General features: G+C 43.8%; 1 protein-coding gene across 1 annotated transcript; it reads left to right on the top strand.

The window, feature by feature from the left end:
- Positions 1-1,175: 1,175 nt before the first annotated feature.
- On the top strand, positions 1,176-5,978 carry LOC109872501 (putative fibroblast growth factor 1). Its single transcript, XM_020463761.2, has 4 exons — positions 1,176-1,896; positions 3,025-3,226; positions 4,969-5,072; positions 5,509-5,978. Exons 1-4 carry the CDS (start codon positions 1,669-1,671, stop codon positions 5,707-5,709), a joined length of 735 nt encoding a protein of 244 aa, XP_020319350.2. The 5' UTR covers positions 1,176-1,668; the 3' UTR covers positions 5,710-5,978.
- The last annotated feature ends 15,053 nt before the right edge of the window (positions 5,979-21,031 follow it).

The raw sequence follows: 21,031 nt of genomic DNA, 5'->3' as shown, positions 1-21,031 counted from the left end.
TTTTCCTTGTTGAATGAGTGGTGTGCAATCACCCATTTTGAACTCTCAACCAACCATGTCATGTAAGTACATGCATCATTCCCTGAGGCTTGAGCCAGTTGCTCATAGATAGAGGAGAAAGGTGTTCCAATCTGGTTGACATGCTGGGAAGGAGAATGCCCCTCTCTGTCTCCAGTCTAGCTAGCGCTAGTATCCCCAACCCCAGCCAACTATGTGGTAGGGGGAGACACAGTGGGTCTTTCAGTCCCCCCCAGCATTGGTCCAAAAAGCCTGTTTCTAGAGGGTCCCGAGAAGGTTAGAAACAGCAATCAGGAAGTCTTCAGGGGAAATCTCATATACTCATAAGCCAGGCCGAGGGTGATCTCACAGCTGGGACATTTCGGCGAGGCTCCAGAGCACTCTTAGATGGGAAAGACACTTAAGAACTTGCCATATTCTCTTATCCTCTTTCCAGAGAGGCCAGGGGCCCATTGCTGTTATACTGCTGGTGTTATACAATTCACATATGGATTACACTGGGTGTCATTCACCATATGAAGCCATAAGCCATGGGCAGCGTCTCACTTATTGATAATGGCTACCTCTACTACCTCTATATAATGCACTCAGAGAACACCTTCTATGCATGTACAGTACAGGCGGCTGGTGGCACCTACATTGGGGAGGACGGGCTCATAATAATGGCTGGAAAGGAATAAATGGAATGGTATCGAACACATCAAACATGTTTTCTATGTTGTTGATACCATTCCATTCACTCCATTCCAGCCATTATTATGAGCTGTCCTCCCCTCAGCAGCCTCCGGTGATGTATAGTCATCTGTGACCAGAATCTTATTTCTGAGGCGTTTGTAAGGAGAAAGTATAATATTTTATTAGTGGTCTTGTCTGCCATCTCCTGGTTAAAGCAAGTGCTACAAGAGGCCTGTCAAATCCGTGACTTTCAAATTGCTGTGAAAAAGGAATAGGTGAGGGGTAAGTAGGTCAGGTGTGTGTGTGTTCTTAATAACATGCAATGATCACTATGTTTAAAGTTCACATCTCACAAAGAAATATCCTTCTTTAACCAAGCTAATCAACAATGTGATGATACACCTCCACTACTGTTGACATCAATGATGTCTGGGTATACTCCATATGTTAAAGTTACCTGATGTATTTTCAACATTATTTCACTTAGCCTGTATTATAAATGATTGAACATGCAGATGTAGTGTATGAATTATTGGATGGCCACAGTTTGGGAAAGCGCCCTTGAAGACTAAAAACAGCAGTCCACATGAGGCAGAGTGAATTATTCATTCAGCCTGCACTTTCTATGTTTGTGACAGTGTGGCTCTACAGCAACACTCACTGCCTTGCCTTGCCTTGCCTACCACAGTAAAAATAGAACCAGAGAGTAGTTAACAAGAGCGTTGCTTTTCTCTTACTGAGATGTCATGGAGGTAGTTATGGTGTAACACTTTATTATAAAGGTGTTGTTCACTCACTTCCAGTTTTAATTCACATTAATCTTGTTAATGTGACGCTTTTCTCTTATGTCTCCAGGAGACCCAATAGGAATGTATCATATCATAGGCAGTCTGCTCACTTCCCGGTGCAGGCCAGGGACCCACGTCACTCCCTGAGCTAGTGGTTTAAATATAGCCCTGACGACGTCCTTCTGAAATGGATCTGGTGACGCTGGGCTGCCCCTGGATGATTGACGGAGTACAAATACAGACAGAGTCACCCAGGCAGCCACTGCACCACATGGGCCAGTTCTCCCAGGAGACCCACTTCCACAGGAGACCTGACACACAGACGCTGAGAGACTCATCCAATTCACACTCGGGAAGAAGCGACAGGGCGGACATGCTGGCTCATCTGGGACATTGTAACGTGGTGTTGTCACAGGTAAGTTCTGTCTTGGTCGGTTCCGGTCCCACCCACTGTCTTGGTCGGTTCCGGTCCCACCCACTCTCAGCCAGTCGCTGGACGTCATTCGCACCCAGGGGTTTGTCCTGGTGTTCACCGGAACTTGTCTGGCACTACAGTAACAGTTCCACTTCCAGTAATATAATGAGTGACTACTGCTGTTCCTTCTACTGCTGCTGCTTGGAAAAATAGGCTCTATGTGGGAAGGCCTAGCTTTCCTCCTGTGGCTTTTTGTTCTGAACCAAGGCCAGAATGATTTCCAAGACATTCCGGATGTGGAGTCTGGCTAAGCCTGTGTATGCTAATGATAACAGGGCTACCACTGGCTACCGTTCTGCTTTAAATCTAAAAAGGCCAGGCACAGGCTCCATGACAGCTGCACGGGGCTCTTTTTCCAGGGCATAAGATTATGAAGATTTTCACTGCAAGTCATTTCCATTTTCTGAGTGAACGTGACTGTGCTGCCTACTAATCCAGACCAGGAAAGGGATTTGATCAGGGATTAGTCATTCTCAAGAGGGTTTTTATTTTGTTGCTTGTTTGACTGATTAGAGTGATTGACAGGTGACCTTGGAGCCAAACAGCTGGATATAGACTGATTGCATGTGGCTGTGCACCTTACATTATGGCTGCAGACAGAGATATTGATATGCTATAAATATTTAGGACTGTTTTCTGTTGTCTTTCAAGTCATTTTAGAGAGGTCCTATTTTATTTGTGTAAAAACATAGTCCAATAGAAATATACTTTTCTCTGAATGCTTTGCTTTCTAACGTTAGTGATGAGTTTAAACATTTGTAATATGATATCACTGCCATCTGCAACTGATATCTATGGGAATTGAATCACAATACTTTAAACAATGAAAGCAAACAAGTCTGCACATGTGGCGATTTGCTTGGACTGCAACGCGATCTGATTAATGCACCATTTCATACGCAAACCGGAGGTCCATGTAAGGCAATCGGCTTGTCTCGTAATCAAATTATAAGGCGGTCTTATCCTGCATTACAGTTACCTTTTTTCTCTTCCTTGAATAAATCGAGTGCGCATATCCCACACCTCCAGTGATACCAGAATCAACAATTGTCCCGTGACTCTGTCCAGCCACAGGGGCATTTAGCAGGCACATCTCGTCCAGAGGGACTCTACAGAATGACAGAGGGAGAAATTACTGTGCTCTCCATGGGGCCAACGACACAGCAAAACTACAGACATCTCATACGGCTCTACTGTATGAACGGAGGACATCATCTGCAGATCCTACCGGATGGGACTGTGGCGGGCAGCAGAGATGAAAATAAAGATGGTAAGAATTGTTTTTGGGAGTTATTCGATATTTCTGAACTACAATACATAGTTAAATAAACACATGATTAATGTTTAGTTAAGTTTCGGTATTGTAGGCTATTAACATGAATACACAGTCGCACACTTTATACACTGAACAAAAATATAAACGCACCATGTAAAGTGCTGGTCCCAGTGGCGGTTCTAGCTTGTATGGCTCCCCCCCCCAACACAAATAAATTATCATAACTTTTAAAACTATAAAAAAAATATATACAAAAATAAGACTCATAATTATCAAAAAGAAGTAACAAAGACAAATGTTGATTTGGCACTCGAGCATCATTACATTACCCATCCCCCAGCACTGTCAACCAAGAGTCAAGACTAAACCGATTCACCTTGGTGGTGTGCAGACTGGTTTTATATTATTCTTAACGATTTTGCACAAACCAGAAAAAAATGCAACAATATGTCTATGAAACTATATATTCAAAGTATTATGGATGAATTGTGCTTCATTTGGTAGCATTTCGCAGTGTGACTGGTTTTACTAATTTCATTAGTATTGTACAAAGTTAGAGGTGCGCTATTTGATAGATTCCCAGCTCCCCCTACCTCGGGCTTACAGTGGGGAGACCTGAGGTCAACCTACCCCCGCCCCCCTCCCCCTCCCCATCTCGTACTTCTGAGTGGGAGACCTTCCCAGGCAGTAGCCTGCCTAGCTCACAAACTAGAATCAGGGCATCCACTCTGACAAGGTTAATTGACCCACAGTCCCACATGATATCATTAACGTGATGTGCAAATGAGCGATAGAAAACCGATCGAGGAAATGTCACCATTCCAAAAAACAATTTGCGGGCGCACCGTGCCGCCCCCGGCAAGAGGCCGCCCCGGTCGGCTGCCCATGTCACCTATACCTAAATCCGCCACTGTCTGGTCCCATGTTTCATGAGCTGAAATAAAAGATCCCCGAAAATTTCCATATGAACAAAAAGCATAAATTGTTGCACGTTGCGTTTATATTTTTAAGCTCCCAGTAATTCATTGGTGAACCACCAATGTATCGGCATCACTGTGCCTTCTTCAGGCTTTAGTTTGGTGTTGACATGTAGAGGAGCATAGGCCTACTAACACCTTATGTTTACAGTTATTTAGAATAGCCTATACGCATATCTGTAACGGTTGTCGTAGGTGGAAGAAGGAGAGGACCAAGGTGCAGCGTGGTACGTGTTCATGATCTATTTATTACACTGAACACTAGAACAAAAATAACAACACGGCACCAACGAAACAGTCCTGTCTGGTACAGAGACAGAAAACAACTACCCACAACTCAAGGGTGGAACCAGGCTGCCTAAGTATGGTTCTCATTCAGAGACAACGATTGACAGCTGCCTCTGATTGGGAACCATACCAGGCCAAACACATAGAAATACAAACATAGAACAAAACATAGAATGCCCACCCGAACTCACGCCCTGACCAACCTAAAATAGAGACATAAATAAAGGAACTAGGTCAGGACGTGACAATATCAGCTACTTACCTCAAATAATACATAGTTGAACATAGTTGAATATGTTTATTTATACCATTAAGAAACAATATCACTTTTGTGAAGTATTTAGAGGGAGCAGTCTCATTCTCACACCTTTCTTATAATGTTCTCATGATAGGCTTTAGGGACAACCTGACGCCAACTACCAATACAATCAGCCCTTCGTTTTGACACCAGCCTGTGTATTTGTGCTCTAGACATCCTGAAGGTTAAAGCAGTGAGTGCTGGTGTGGTGGCCATCAAGGGCCATGAGACGGGCCGTTACCTGGCCATGGACAAAGATGGTCATCTCTATGGATCGGTGAGTCTCTCCTAGCAACACTTTGGAAATTACTGTATCAAACTCTGTATAAAATGTAACAGTTCCTAATCAAAAACCCAGATGGAAAACTACAGTGTAGCTTTCACCTCTTTGAGCTAGACAATTTGGTCATGTAGCCTAACTAACCTAGGAATTATTATGAGTAATCCATTACCCTGGGGGTAATCACAATCATCAAGAGATGAGAAACATCAACCAAACAGATGTATCAGCATGGGTTGCTTTGGGTTTCCTATCTTGAAGTTAAAGTCTTCATTCATTGTATCTTGAAGTCAAAGTCTTAATTTATTATAATAATTAGAGGCTAGGTTTCCAGACACATCTCCATTGAGCATACTTTTTGTCCAGGACTAGGTTTAATCTATGTCCAGGAAACCAGCCCTAAATGTTCTTAATCTAACTTTATTTATTACAGAAAACTCTGAAGGATGAGTGTTACTTCCTGGAGAAGATGGAGGAGAACCATTACAACACATACAGGTCTCAGAAGTACCAGGCCAAAGACTGGTTCCTGGGGCTCAAGAGGAATGGGCAGCCTAAAGCTGGCCAAAGGACACACATTGGCCAGAAGGCCATATATTTTCTGCCTCGGCCTGTTGACAACACCACCATGTAAAGGCAGAAGACAGGAAATGTCAACAATGACCATGTCACAGCAATCAATCACCTCAATTCACTTTGAACAATGTGCTCTTAATCAATAAGTAAATGTGACAAAGCATCAATAATCATTATGTTATTATATTTTATGATCAATGGGCCATTTTAATGTATTCCTTTTGTACGATAATAGCATATGTATCACACAAATGGTTTCTTATTTATATCCTATGTTTCCTCATATTTGTTGGAGAATATTTATTAATAAAATGTTGTAAAAATATATATTTTATTTTAGTTTTCATAATAGAACTGGCATATTTTCATTGAAATACAATTTCATATGAAATATTGTAGCAAATGCTAGAATGATATTATCATAGGACTCCTAGCATGTCCCATAACTACTATTACAAAGGTTATTAGACTTGTATTACTTTAGTCCTACTGACACGTGGCATGTTCTTATTTTTTTTACTTTTACCCTTAAGGAATAGTATATTATAAAGTGGGTGGTTCCAGCCCTGAATGCTGATTGGCTGACAGCTGAGGTATGTCAGACCATATACACAGTTATGACAAAATATTAATTTTTACTGTTCTAATTAAGTTGGTAACCAGTTTATAATAGCAATAAGGCACCTCAGAGGTTTGTGCTATGTGGCCAATATACCACGGCTAAGGGCTGTATGCAGGCACTCCGCTTTGCGTCGTGTATAAGAAAAACCCTCAGCCGTGATATATTGGCCATATATATATATAGGTACCCCTCGTACCTTATTACTAAATTTTATCACACTGTTTTTACTTATTCTTGTTTGTATGGTACTGTCATACTCATAAATACTGAGAAGAGATATTGACTATGACCAAAGGGTGGCAGCATTGAACCTTGCTCAATTCATACTGTTCATTCATGAAACGTAACGTAGGAGTACAGCTGAAATAGATCTGTTGGTTGGTAGAAACCTGTCGATATAAGCATGGCCATAATTACATATGAGGACACGAGGTCCGGACCTTGATAATCTTTTCTAATTAAAAAAAATATATATATACATATAGATATATACAGTACCAGTCAAAAGTTTGGACACGACTCATTCGAAGGTTTTTCTTTATTTTTGCTATTTTCTACAATCAGCTTCACTCACAACATTTGGCATCAGCAAACCACTCGCCCACATGACGCCATAAACGCTGTCTGCCATCTGCCCAGTACAGTTGAAACTGGGATTAATCCGTAAAGAGCACACTTCTCCAGCGTGCCAGTGGCCATTGAAGGTGAGCATTTGCCCACTGAAGTTGGTTACAAGCTGAACTGCTGTCAGGTCAAGACCCTGGTGGGACAACGAGCACGCAGGTGAGCTTTCCAGAAGAGCTTCCCTTTCTGAAAGTTTGTGCAGAAATTCTTCAGTTGTGCAAACCCACAGTTTCATCAGCTGTCCAGGTGGCTGGTCTCAGACGATCCCGCAGGTGAAGAAGCCAGATGTGGAGGGCTTGCATGGTTACACTTGGTAGGAGGTTGTGAGGCCAGTTGGACATACTGCGAAATTCTCTAGAACTACATTGGTAGAGAAATGAACATTCAATGATATGGCAATAGCTCTGGTGGACATTCCTGCAGTCAGCATGACAAGTGCACGCTCCCTCAAAACTTGAGACATCTGTGGCATTGTGTTGTGTGTGATGTGTGACAAAACGGCACATTTTAGAGTGGCCTTTTATTGTCCTCAGCACAAGGTCCACCTGTGTAATGATCATGCTGTTTAATCAGCTTCTTAATAAGCCAAAACCTGTCAGATGGATGGATTATCTTGGCAAATGATAAAATGTTCACTGGGATGTTGTGCAAAACATTTGAGAGAAAGAAGCTCTTTGTGCATATTGAACATTTTCTGGATCTTTTATTTCAGCTATATATATTACTGGTCAACATCTAAATATTGCTCCCAGCATTGATCAAAGCTCAACACGCTTATATTCTTGATCTGACTGAATTCTAATCGCGCCTGCCTCTTTGAAAATGAGTGGAATGACACTCAGTAGTTTGTTCATTATGTTCGCCTGTGTCCCCCGGATTTGGCTCCCCGATTTGCCTATTTAGCATCACATTCACCACTCTCTCATTCGGGGCACAGACCGAGGGACTGAGATGTGAAACGAACCACCCAAGGTCGCAGTCGGCTCAATATAAAACTAGTATAGAGATACTGCTGACAGAGTTTGCGAGATGCCGGACAAAAGACCATTTTAAAACTGTCCCGCGACTCCTGCTGTGTTTACAGACATCCCCAAACAAAAAACGACTCTAGGAGAATGAGTGCACTACGACACAACTGGTAAATAGTCGCTAATATAAATAATCAGGCTGAATCACATCCGGCCGCGATTGAGAGTCCCATAGGGTGACGCACAATTGGTCCAGCGTCGTCCGGGTTTGGCCAGGGTAGGCCGTCATTGTACATACGAATTTCTTCTAAACTGACTTGACTAGTTAAATAATGGTTACATTTTTAAAAAGTGTTTTAAATATGACGATACGAGCGCTTATTTCAAATATCGCTCTGTAAGCCACGCCCCAGTGGTCAGAGCTAGGCATGTTGGACTGGAATATGTTTTAAAGCCATAGCCGCAGGAAGAGGTTTAAGGGTGGGGTCCTATCCCCGCTGCAGACGGCTATATCGGTCCGCTAATACAGGGCTATTAAAGGCCCAGTGCACTACTTTTGTGAGGAAAAAAAGTTTTCATTTTTTAAAACATTTTTTAAATAATTTTCAGGGTTTGCTGCAATCAATCAATCAAATGTATTTATAAAGCTGTTTTTACATCAGCCGATGTCACAAAGTGCTATACAGAAACCCAGCCTAAACCACAAACAGCAAGCAATGCAGATGTAGAAGCACGGTGGCCAGGAAAAACTCCCTAGAAAGGTAAGAACATAGGAAGAAACCTAGAGAGGAACCAGGCTCTGAGGGGTGGCCAGTCCTCTTCTGGCTGTGGCGGGTGGAGATTATAACAGTACAAGGCCAAGATGTTCAAACGTTCATAGATGACCAGCAGGGTCAAATAATAATAACCACAGTGGTTGTAGAGGGTGCAACAGGTCAGCACCTCAGGAGTGAAAGCTTTTCATAACCGATCATTCAGAGTTAGAGACAGCAGGTGCGGTAGAGACAGAGAGCAGGTCCGGGACAAGCAGCAGGTCCGGGACAAGGTAGCACGTCTGGTGAACAGGTCAGGGTTCCATAGCCTCAGGCAGAACAGTTGAAACTGGAGCAGCAGCACGACCAGGTGGACTGAGGACAGCAAGGAGTCATCAGGTCAGGTAGTCCTGATGCATGGTCCTAGGGCTCAGTTCCTCCGAGAGAAGAGAGAAAGAGAGAAAGAGAGAGAGAGAGGGAATTTGAGGGAGCATACAGACACTGGTTAAGACAGGAGAAATACTCCAGATATAACAGACTGACCCTAGCCCCCTGACACATAAACTATTACAACATAAATGCTGGAGGCTGAGACAGAAGGGGTCGGGAGACACTGTGGCCCTGTCCGACGATACCCCCGGACAGGGCCAACCAGGCAGGATATAACCCCACCCACTTTGCCAAAGTACAGCCCCCACTCCAATAGAGGGATATCTTCAACCACATATTTGCTACCCTGAGACAAGGCAGAGTACAGCCCATTAATATCTCCCCCACGGCACAAACCCGAGGGGGGCGCCAACCTGGGCAGGAAGACCACATCAGTGACTCAACCCACTCAAGTGACGCACCCCTCCTAGGGACGGCATGGAAGAGCACTGATAAGCCAGTGACTCAGCCCCTGTAATAGGGTTAGAGGCAGAGAATCCCAGTGGAGAGAGGGGAACCGGCCAGGCAGAGACGGCCAGGCAGAGACAGCAAGGGCGGTTCGTCGCCTCCAGTGCCTTTCCGTTCACCTTCACACCCCTGGGCCAGACTACACTCAATCATAGGACCTATTGAAGAGATGAGTCTTCAAAAAAGCCTTAAAGGTTGAGACTGAGTCTGCGTCTCTCATATGGATAGGCAGACCATTCCATAAAAATTGAGTTCTAGAGGAGAAAGCCCTGCCTCCAGCTGTTTGCTTAGAAATTCTAGGGACAATAAGGAGGCCTGCTTCTTGTGACCTTAGCGTACGTGTAGGTATGTACCGCAGGACCAAATCGGAAAGATGGGTAGGAGTAAGCCCATGTAATGTTTTGTAGGTTAGCAGAAAAACCTTGAAATCAGCCCTTGCCTTAACAGGAAGCCAGTGTAGAGAAGCTAGCACCGGAGTAATATGATCACATTTTTGGTTTCTAGTCAAGATTCTAGTAGCCGTGTTCAGCACTGACTGAAGTTTATTTGGTGCTTTATCCGGGTAGCCGGAAAGTAGAGCATTGCAGTAGTCTAACCTAGAAGTGACAAAGGCATGGATACATTTTTTAACAGAAAGTTTCAGATTTTTGCAATGTTACGTAGATGGAAAAAAGCTGTCCTAGAAACAGTGTTGATATGTTAGTCAAAAAGAGAGATCATGGTCCAGAGTAATCCCGAGGTCCTTCAGAGTTTTTATTTGAAACGACTGTACAAGCATCAAGATGAATTGTCAGATCCAACAGAAGATCTCTTTGTTTCTTAGGACCTAGACCTAGCGTCTCAGTTTTGTCCGATTTTAGAATTTAAACATTTGCTGCCATCCACTTCCTTATTTCTGAAACACAGGCTTCCAGGGAGTGCAATTTTAGGGCTTCGCCACGTTTCATTGAAATGTACAGCTTTGAATTGTCCGCATAGCAGTGAAAGTTAACATTATGTTTCCGAATGACATCACCAAGAGGTAAAATATATAGTGAAAACAATAGTGGTCCTTAAACGGAACCTTGAGGAACACCACAATTTGCAGCACCCTCAGCACACCTACTTCCCACGGCTATGTGTAAAGCCTCTCATTTTACAATTGGTCGCCTTGGTTCTGTTAGTTATGCTAATATATTTGAGACCAGTGTGTTGCAGTTAATTTGGTCTTTGACTTAATAAGTAAAATATCTTTGAGTAGTAAACAGGGAAACAGAGTCTCAGACAGTTCTCAATAGAACATACCAGAGGGGGGCGTCGTTTACTACCTAAATTATTGGGACCATCTTGTTCCCACCAGTGTTCGGAATACATTGAGATTGTTGAAAATACAGACCATGGGACTCCTTTTTACAAGGAGATTTATTTGTCAAAGGTCTGCGGTGGGTCTGTGGTGGGTCTGTGTAAGCTATTTGATTATATTGGAGACAGGTTTATAGCAGTGAATGTCATTTTTTAATCTACTGTTACAGTATTTCAAAGTAGCAGCCATATAACAGCCAGGAAAATTAATTGTTCTCACTTTATGATAGAACATTCACTGTGGCGCTCTTTACCTGAATTGTTCGTGTGATCATAACAAAACAACTTATTTTACTCATATAGAGATATAATTCAATTGTGGGTCTGACTGAGAATAGATCATTCACTTTTCTGCCTGTGTGTGGAGCTGTTTAGCCCAATTTTCTGGATTATTTTGTCAACAGAACAAAACTACTTATTTTACTCAACTATAGATTTAAATATATGGCGTATCTTTAAAATGACATGCCAGGCTGACATGGACTGTTTTCTCACGTTATTCTCCTACCAGGTAACAAGAAGTGAAAACTAAACAAGGACTGAAGCAATAGACTCTTTATTTTACTCAACAAGAGATTGAACGCTACCTGAATCCAGGCTGCATCACATCCGGCCGTGATTGGGAGTCCCATAGGGTGGCGCACAATTGGCCCAGCATCGTCCGGGTTTGTTAGGCCGTCATTGTAAACAAGAATTTGTTCTTAAGCTCTTAACTGACTTGCCTAGTTAAATAAAGGTTAAGTAAAAATTTTATAATAATATGTACTCAGAAAAGTAACATAAGTACAATATCAAAGCGAGGTCAAAAATGTGTGTGTATTAGTCAGATCATCCAGTGTCCACAGCAATACTGTTGATTATTATCTACCCCCAGTGCATGTGGCCTACTATGTTAGCCATGCTCTCACAAACCCTCATCTTTTCTCTTTCTCTGTCTCACCTTCATGGACCGTGACTGAGAATACCCTGACCTGACACCTGGACATGCCTGACCCAGTCTTACCTGGCCCCCCACTACCTGCTACCTGCTTGTTGCTGCCTCTCTGTTGCTGCCTCCACTGGTTCTTTCAGTTATCAGTTATCAGTTATTCCATACCAAGGCTAGATGAGGCTGAATTGAAACTATTTCATCTCATTGGTGCATGACTGTTCAGTCTGTTAAGTATTCCAACAATGGAAATATGGATTTATTGGCTGAATTAAGGTTTTATTAAACCTTCAAAAGGAACAAACATACACAATAAAGGAAGGGCTCTGGCTAGTATTACTTAGCCAGCTCGAAGGATGAAGTAAGAGGCTAACGTTAAACAGAGCCTACCTCAGCAGAAGCAAAAAGTATGCTTCTAAGTTCTCATAATAACTTTGCTTTACAGAGAGTAGGCTACTGAGACAGACAGTGAGTTGGGGAGGCTGAGGCAGGCTGCAATGCATGCAGGAGGAAGTAGAGGAGACAGAGAGAGAGAGAAGTAAGCAGAGAGAGGTTTATACAGTGGTTTCCAAACTTGGAGTTGGTGGGGTCCCCTGAGAAAATCTGTACTAATCTTATCAAACAAGATAGGAACTTTTATATGTTTCAGGGTTCTCCCGAAAGAATGTAACAAGGGCTCTGTCGTTGACACTTTTTTTTCTTTTTTCAGGGGTGTAACATTACAATTGTATGGCTAATAGGCTATGTGTTTGTAGTTCAACTGAGGTGATTGAACCTCCAGCAGCCAAGGTGATAATGACTGGGGGCATTTCTGGTTGTTTTTGCTGTTCTCCAAATAGCATTTTAACATTTGTTTTAATTATTGTATAGAAATGCAGCATATGACATTCAACTTTTTTTTTAAATCAGGCCTCACTGAAACTCAAACCCTGGTTATGACCCTGGACATAAGTTTCATCACATGATGATATTTACATTTTCTTAACTTGTTTTTGTTAATAGGAAATAGTAACACATCTCCCTTACATTAAATTTGAGGCCTATCAGTTTTCAGACCCCTTGACTTTGTCCACATTTTCTTACGGTACAGCCTTATCCTAAAATAGATTTTTTTAAATCCTCAGCAATTTACACCCAATACCCCATAATGACAAAGCGAATATGGGTTTTTAGAAATGTATTAAAATTCAAAACAGAAATACCTTAATAAGTATTCAGACCCTTTGCTATGAGACTCGAAATTGAGCTCAGATACATGCTGTTTCTGTTGATAATCCTTGAGATGTTTCTAAAACTTGATTGGAGTCCACCTGTGGTAAATTCAATTAACTGGACATGATTTGGAATAGCAGTGCATGTCAGAGTCAAAACCAAGTCATGAGGTCAAATTAATTGTCCGTAGAGCTCCGAGACAGGATTGTGTCGAGGCACAGATCTGGGGAAGGATACCAAATTATTTCTGCAGCATTGAAGGTCCCCAAGAACACAGTGGCCTCCATCACTCTTAAATAGAAGAAGTATGGATACACCAAGACTCCTCCTAGAGCTGGCCGCCAGGCCAAACTTAGCAATTGGGGGAGAAGGGGCTTGGTCAGGGAGGTGACCAAGAATCCGATGGTCACTCTGACAGAGCTCTAGAGTTCCTCTGTGGAAATGGGAGAACCTTCCAGAAGGACAACCATCTCTGCAGCACTCCACCAATCAGACATTCATGGTAGAATGGCCAGATGGAAGCCACTCCTCAGTAAAAGGCACATGACAGTCTGCTTGGAGTTTGCCAAAAGGCATCTAAAGACTGTCAGACCATGAGAAACAAGATTCTCTGGTCTGATGAAACCAAGATTGAACTCTTTGGCCTGAATGCCAAGTGTCACGTCTGGAGGAAACCTGGCACCATCACTACGGTGAAGCATGGTGGTGGCAGCATCATGCTGTGGGGATGTTTTTCAGCAGCAGGGACTGGGAGACTAGTCAGGATCGAGGCAAAGATGAACGGAGCAAAGTACAGAGAGATCCTTGATGAAAAAATACTGTTGTGCCAAGCTTGTAGCGTCATATCCAAGAAGACTCGATGTTGTAATCACTGGCAAAGGTGCTTCAACAAAGTACTGAGTAAAGAGTCTGAATACTTATGTAAATGTGATATTTCCATTTATTTTTATGAATGATCAAAAATGTCTTAAAACCTGTTTTTGCTTTATCAATATTGTTGGGATCAATTGAATCCATTTTAGAATAAGGCTTTAATGTATCAAAATTTGGATAAAGTCAAAGGGTCTGAATACTTTCAGAAGGCACTGTACGTAAAAGTAATCCATCACTTTTATTTTGCAAGCAGCAAGTGGCGGAGAGACTGACTATGGTAACCAATCACTACCATAAAATAACTTGATTGCAATCATTTCTTATCTTAACATTTGACCTCTGCTCAAGGTTTAAATGTATCTACAGTTACATTAACCGAGTATTCTGCTGTCCGGAGAGGGTCAACTGTCAGTCATGCATAATAGTCAGACAAAGTAATTATTCTAAAATGTGTCACTTTCTCTTGACAACGAGTTTATTTTCCATAAAACAGGAAGTAATCATTACAGTATATCCTGAATGATTGACCAGTGCACGCTGGGTGGTGAGCTGAAGCAGCTGAGCCAAATGGCTAACAGAACCGGTGGCTGTAGTTAAGTGTGCCCCCTGCTGTTGGAAGTGCTGTTCCATGTGTTAAAGGCTATGATAGGTTCACTGGACAATGAGACACGTCCCATGCAGGCTGGTCAGGCAGGCCTCTCTCGCATGCACACACAAAGAAAGAGCCCTGCACCCTGGCCTCCGGGGCCGTGCCAGGAGCAGGAAGGGAACCATTCAGTATAAACTGAACAAGCAATCGCTTCCTCTGGGACTCCCCCAGCCAGACTACAGCCAAGATCCCGCCACCATAAAGTACTTTGACAGACCCCTGTCACGATGGCAGACAAATCTACTGTAAATTGTACAAACACTCCTCCATAAATCCCGGTCTTCTCCTCTTCTTTAGTCTCTCATTATGAAAACAGAGGCACATTGTTGACAGTTGTGTGTTGATACTTTTCCTTTTACCTCCGGCTGTCAGGAACGGAAACAAGCTGATTCCAGCCGATTCCACTGTAATGAAACACTCTGGTTTCCATCTGCTGGAGCAAGAGAAAGAAAACGAGAGAGGGAGAGATAGAGGAAGAAAGAGACAGAGAGAGGAAGAAAGAGACAGAGAGAGAGGGAGAGATAGAGGAAGAAAGAGACAGAGAGAGAGGGAGAGATAGAGGAAGAAAGAGACAGAGAGAGAGGGAGAGATAGAGGAAGAAAGAGACAGAGAGAGAGGGAGAGATAGAGGAAGAAAGAGACAGAGAGAGAGGGAGAGATAGAGGAAGAAAGAGACAGAGAGAGAGGGAGAGATAGAGGAAGAAACAGACAGAGAGAGGGAGAGATAGAGGAAGAAAGAGAGATAGAGGAAGAAAGAGAGATATAGGAAGAAAGAGAGATAGAGGAAGCAAGAGACAGAGAGAGAGGGAGAGAGAGGAAGAAAGAGAGATAGAGGAAGAAAGAGACAGAGAGAGAGGGAGAGATAGAGGAAGAAAGAGACAGAGAGAGAGGGAGAGATAGAGGAAGAAAGAGACAGAGAGAGAGGGAGAGATAGAGGAAGAAAGAGACAGAGAGAGAGGGAGAGATAGAGGAAGAAAGAGACAGAGAGAGGGAGAGATAGAGGAAGAAAGAGAGATAGAGGAAGAAAGAGAGATAGAGGAAGAGATAGAGGAAGAAAGAGAGAGAGGAAGAAAGAGAGATAGAGGAAGAAAGAGAAAGAGAGAGAGGGAGAGAGAGGAAGAAAGAGACCGAGAGAGTGAGAGATAGAGGAAGAAAGAGAGAGAGAGGGAGAGATAGAGGAAGAAAGAGAGATAGAGGAAGAAAGAGACAGAGAGAGGGAGAGATAGAGGAAGAAAGAGACAGAGAGAGGAAGAAAGAGACAGAGAGAGGGAGAGATAGAGGAAGAAAGAGACAGAGAGAGAGGGAGAGATAGAGGAAGAAAGAGACAGAGAGAGGGAGAGATAGAGGAAGAAAGAGACAGAGAGAGGGAGAGATAGAGGAAGAAAGAGACAGAGAGAGGAAGAAAGAGACACAGAGAGAGGGAGAGATAGAGGAAGAAAGAGACAGAGAGAGAGGGAGAGATAGAGGAAGAAAGAGACAGAGAGAGGGAGAGAGAGGAAGAAACAGACAGAGAGAGGGAGAGATAGAGGAAGAAACAGACAGAGAGAGGGAGAGATAGAGGAAGAAAGAGACAGAGAGAGAGGGAGAGATAGAGGAAGAAAGAGAGATAGAGGAAGAAAGAGAGATAGAGGAAGAAAGAGACAGAGAGAGGGAGAGATAGAGGAAGAAAGAGAGATAGAGGAAGAAAGAGAGATAGAGGAAGAAAGAGAGATAGAGAGGGAGAGATAGAGGAAGAAAGAGACAGAGAGAGAGGGAGAGATAGAGGAAGAAAGAGAGATAGAGGAAGAAAGAGAGATAGAGGAAGAAAGAGACAGAGAGAGGGAGAGATAGAGGAAGAAAGAGAGATAGAGGAAGAAAGAGAGATAGAGGAAGAAAGAGAGATAGAGGAAGAAAGAGACAGAGAGAGAGGGAGAGATAGAGGAAGAAAGAGACAGAGAGGGAGAGATAGAGGAAGAAAGAGACAGAGAGAGAGGGAGAGAAAGAGAAAGAAAGAGAGATAGAGGAAGGGAGAGATGGAGGAAGAAAGAGAGATAGAGGAAGGGAGAGATAGAGGAAGAAAGAGAGATAGAGGAAGAAAGAGACAGAGAGAGAGGGAGAGATAGAGGAAGAAAGAGACAGAGAGAGAGGGAGAGATAGAGGAAGAAAGAGACAGAGAGAGAGGGAGAGAGAGGAAGAAAGAGACAGAGAGAGAGGGAGAGATAGAGGAAGAAAGAGACAGAGAGAGAGGGAGAGATAGAGGAAGAAAGAGACAGAGAGAGAGGGAGAGATAGAGGAAGAAAGAGACAGAGAGAGAGGGAGAGATAGAGGAAGAAAGAGACAGAGAGAGAGGGAGAGATAGAGGAAGAAAGAGACAGAGAGAGAGGGAGAGATAGAGGAAGAAAGAGACAGAGAGAGAGGGGAGAGATAGAGGAAGAAAGAGACAGAGAGAGAGGGAGAGATAGAGGAAGAAAGAGACAGAGAGAGAGGGAGAGATAGAGGAAGAAAGAGACAGAGAGAGAGGGAGAGATAGAGGAAGAAAGAGACAGAGAGAGAGGGAGAGAGAGGAAGAAACAGACAGAGAGAGAGGGAGAGATCGAGGAAGAAAGAGACAGAGAGAGAGGGAGAGATAGAGGAAGAAAGAGACAGAGAGAGAGGGAGAAATAGAGGAAGAAAGAGACAGAGAGAGAGGGAGAGATAGAGGAAGAAAGAGACAGAGAGAGAGGGAGAGATAGAGGAAGAAAGAGAGAGAGAGAGAGGGAGAGATAGAGGAAGAAAGAGACAGAGAGAGAGGGAGAGATAGAGGAAGAAAGAGACAGAGAGAGAGGGAGAGAGAGGAAGAACAGACAGAGAGAGAGGGAGAGATAGAGGAAGAAAGAGACAGAGAGAGAGGGAGAGATAGAGGAAGAAAGAGACAGAGAGAGAGGGAGAGATAGAGGAAGAAAGAGACAGAGAGAGAGGGAGAGATAGAGGAAGAAAGAGACAGAGAGAGGGAGAGATAGAGGAAGAAAGAGAGATAGAGGAAGAAAGAGAGATAGAGGAAGCAAGAGACAGAGAGAGAGGGAGAGATAGAGGAAGCAAGAGACAGAGAGAGGGAGAGAGAGAAAGAAAGAGACCGAGAGAGTGAGAGATAGAGGAAGAAAGAGAGAGAGAGAGGGAGAGATAGAGGAAGAAAGAGACAGAGAGAGGGGGAGAGATAGAGGAAGAAAGAGACAGAGAGAGGGAGAGAGATAGAGGAAGAAAGAGAGATAGAGGAAGAAGAGAGAGATAGAGGAAGCAAGAGACAGAGAGAGAGGGAGAGGGAGAGATAGAGGAAGAAAGAGACAGAGAGAGAGGGAGAGATAGAGGAAGAAACAGACAGAGAGAGAGGGAGAGAGAGGAAGAAAGAGAGAGAGAGGGAGAGATAGAGGAAGAAAGAGACAGAGAGAGAGGGATAGAGGAAGAAAGAGACAGAGAGAGAGGGAGAGATAGAGGAAGAAAGAGAGATAGAGGAAGAAACAGACAGAGAGAGGGAGAGAGGAAGAAAGAGACAGAGAGAGGGAGAGATAGAGGAAGAAAGAGAGATAGAGGAAGAGATAGAGGAAGAAAGAGAGATAGAGGAAGAGATAGAGGAAGAAAGAGAGATAGAGGAAGCAAGAGACAGAGAGAGAGGGAGAGATAGAGGAAGAAACAGACAGAGAGAGAGGGAGAGAGAGGACGAAAGAGAGAGAGAGGAGAGATAGAGGAAGAAAGAGACAGAGAGAGAGGGATAGAGGAAGAAAGAGACAGAGAGAGAGGGAGAGATAGAGGAAGAAACAGACAGAGAGAGGGAGAGAGGAAGAAAGAGACAGAGAGAGGGAGAGATAGAGGAAGAAAGAGAGATAGAGGAAGAGATAGAGGAAGAAAGAGAGATAGAGGAAGAGATAGAGGAAGAAAGAGACAGAGAGAGGGAGAGATAGAGGAAGAAAGAGAGATAGAGGAAGAAAGAGACAGAGAGAGAGGGAGAGATAGAGGAAGAAACAGACAGAGAGAGGGAGAGAGGAAGAAAGAGACAGAGAGAGGGAGAGATAGAGGAAGAAAGAGAGATAGAGGAAGAGATAGAGGAAGAAAGAGAGATAGAGGAAGAGATAGAGGAAGAAAGAGAGATAGAGGAAGAAAGAGACAGAGAGAGGGAGAGATAGCGGAAGAAAGAGAGATAGAGGAAGCAAGAGACAGAGAGTGAGAGGGAGAGATAGAGGAAGCAAGAGACAGAGAGAGAGGGAGAGATATAGGAAGAAACAGACAGAGAGAGGGAGAGATAGAGGAAGAAACAGACAGAGAGAGGGAGAGATAGAGGAAGAAAGAGAGATAGAGGAAGAAAGAGAGATAGAGGAAGAAAGAGAGAGAGAGAGGGAGAGAGAGGAAGAAAGAGACAGAGAGAGGGAGAGAGAGGAAGAAAGAGACAGAGAGAGGGAGAGATAGAGGAAGAAAGAGAGATAGAGGAAGAGATAGAGGAAGAAAGAGAGATAGAGGAAGAAAGAGACAGGGAGAAGGAGATAGAGGAAGAAAGAGCCAGACAGAGGGAGAGGGAGAGATAGAGGAAGAAAGAGACAGAGGGAGAGGGAGAGATAGAGGAAGAAAGAGACAGAGAGAGAGGGAGAGGGAGAGATAGAGGAAGAAAGAGACAGAGGGAGAGGGAGAGATAGAGGAAGAAAGAGACAGAGGGAGAGGGAGAGATAGAGGAAGAAAGAGACAGAGAGAGAGGGAGAGATAGAGGAAGAAAGAGACAGAGAGAGAGGGAGAGATAGAGGAAGAAAGAGACAGAGGGAGAGGGAGAGATAGAGGAAGAAAGAGAGAGGGAGAGGGAGAGATAGAGGAAGAAAGAGACAGAGAGAGAGGGATAGATAGAGGAAGAAAGAGACAGAGAGAGAGGGAGAGATAGAGGAAGAAAGAGACAGAGAGAGAGGGAGAGATAGAGGAGAAAGAGACAGAGAGAGAGGGAGAGAGAGAGGAAGAAAGAGACAGAGAGAGAGGGAGAGAGAGAGGGAAGAAAGAGACAGAGAGAGGGAGAGAGAGGAAGAAAAGAGAGAGAGGGAGAGATAGAGGAAGAAACAGACAGAGAGAGGGAGAGAGAGGAAGAAAGAGACAGAGAGGGAGAGAGAGGAAGAAAGAGAGAGAGAGAGGGAGAGATAGAGGAAGAAACAGACAGAGAGAGGGAGAGAGAGAGGGAGAAAGAGACAGAGAGAGGGAGAGATACTGTTCACAGCAGTAGGTTGCAAGCTGCACTTGATAATGAACTAAACACACTGCCAGCTTGTGATAGCAGTGATGTTAGTTCTTAAAGGGACATGTTTTCTTACACAGCTGCCCCAATTGTCTCCTACGACATTCTAACCAGATGGAAAGTTTGTTCTAGGTGACAGGTTCTTTTGCATCGTCATCAAGGATGGCTGGGAGTTGCACCAGCCATGCCACTGATTGTAGGTAAGTCCGACCCTTGACCTGGATAGCAGCAGTCCTAATACGTCCATCAGCTCCAGGGTGAGTATGAGTCACCTACCCAACAGATCAGAGAACTCAAGGGAGCTAAGGGTCCACGATGAGAACCACTTGATTCACAGTAAGTTTCTTTCCATCTTTCCTCCATCCTTCCTCCACTGTAGATTTGGCAAGTAGTAGCGATCGAACTGGGACAAAAAGTGATCAGCAAGGACTTGGCTATACCTCCAGCTGCATTTCCCTATGATGTTACTGGAGTCATACAATACCTGAGGAAGATATGTGTCATAGTGTCCCATTAGGCTCAGTGTGACAGGATCTGGGTCCCTGACATCGGAGGAGATGTACCCAAGGGGTTTTGCATGCAAGATTCACTCCACTTTGGTAAGCACAGTGCGGAGCATGGTTTCAGTGACTGTCTGTTCCTTAAGTATGACCTTGAGAGTAGTCTTCACTGATTTCACCTCTCTTTCCCACGTCCCACTCTTGGCAAGTTGAACTGGAATGTTACCCTCTATTCAGACAACTGTTCCTTCAGGTGGGAGGCAATTGCTTTGAAGGCCTCTCTTAGTTCTCGGTCTCCTCTAACGAAGTTCGTAACATTGTCCGAAAGAAGATCGAATGGCTTGCCTCAAAGTACAGTGAAGCGTCTTAGAGACATCAGGAAGGCATCGGCATCCAGGCTCTCCAGGAGGTCCAGGTGGATGCAATGGCTGGTCCTGCATTTGTAGAAGATTCACCCTCTCTTTTCGTTGCGACGTCCAATTTTTATGTTGAATGGTCCGAAACAATCTACTCCGGTAGAGTAGAAGGGTGGCTTGTACAGTCGCAGACAAGCAGGAGGTAGGTCTGCCATCTTAGGAAATTCAGGTTTGGTGCGCCATCTTTGGCATTGCAATCAGATATGCTGAAACTTCCAGATGGCCTCCCTTCCCCGCAGAATCCAGTTTCTACGACGCAGTTCCGCCAGAACTCTCTTTGAGCCGGGATGGAAGAGAGACTTGTCGAAATCTGAGTAGCTTGGTCAGTGGATGATACAGACGATGGGGTGCATAGTATCCATCTCCAGGTGCTCTGTTCTA

This window comes from Oncorhynchus kisutch, linkage group LG28 (genome assembly GCF_002021735.2).
Source record: "Oncorhynchus kisutch isolate 150728-3 linkage group LG28, Okis_V2, whole genome shotgun sequence".
NCBI lineage: Eukaryota > Metazoa > Chordata > Actinopteri > Salmoniformes > Salmonidae > Oncorhynchus > Oncorhynchus kisutch.
This window is presented reverse-complemented; position numbering and strand designations above follow the sequence as displayed.

Coding starts and splice junctions, on each gene's coding strand:
- LOC109872501 (XM_020463761.2), top strand. CDS start 1,669: ATGGATCTGGTGACGCTGGGCTGCCCCTGGATGATTGACGGAGTACAA. Junction 1,897..3,024: donor GTAACGTGGTGTTGTCACAG/GTAAGTTCTGTC, acceptor GACTCTGTCCAG/CCACAGGGGCATTTAGCAGG. Junction 3,227..4,968: donor CAGAGATGAAAATAAAGATG/GTAAGAATTGTT, acceptor TTTGTGCTCTAG/ACATCCTGAAGGTTAAAGCA.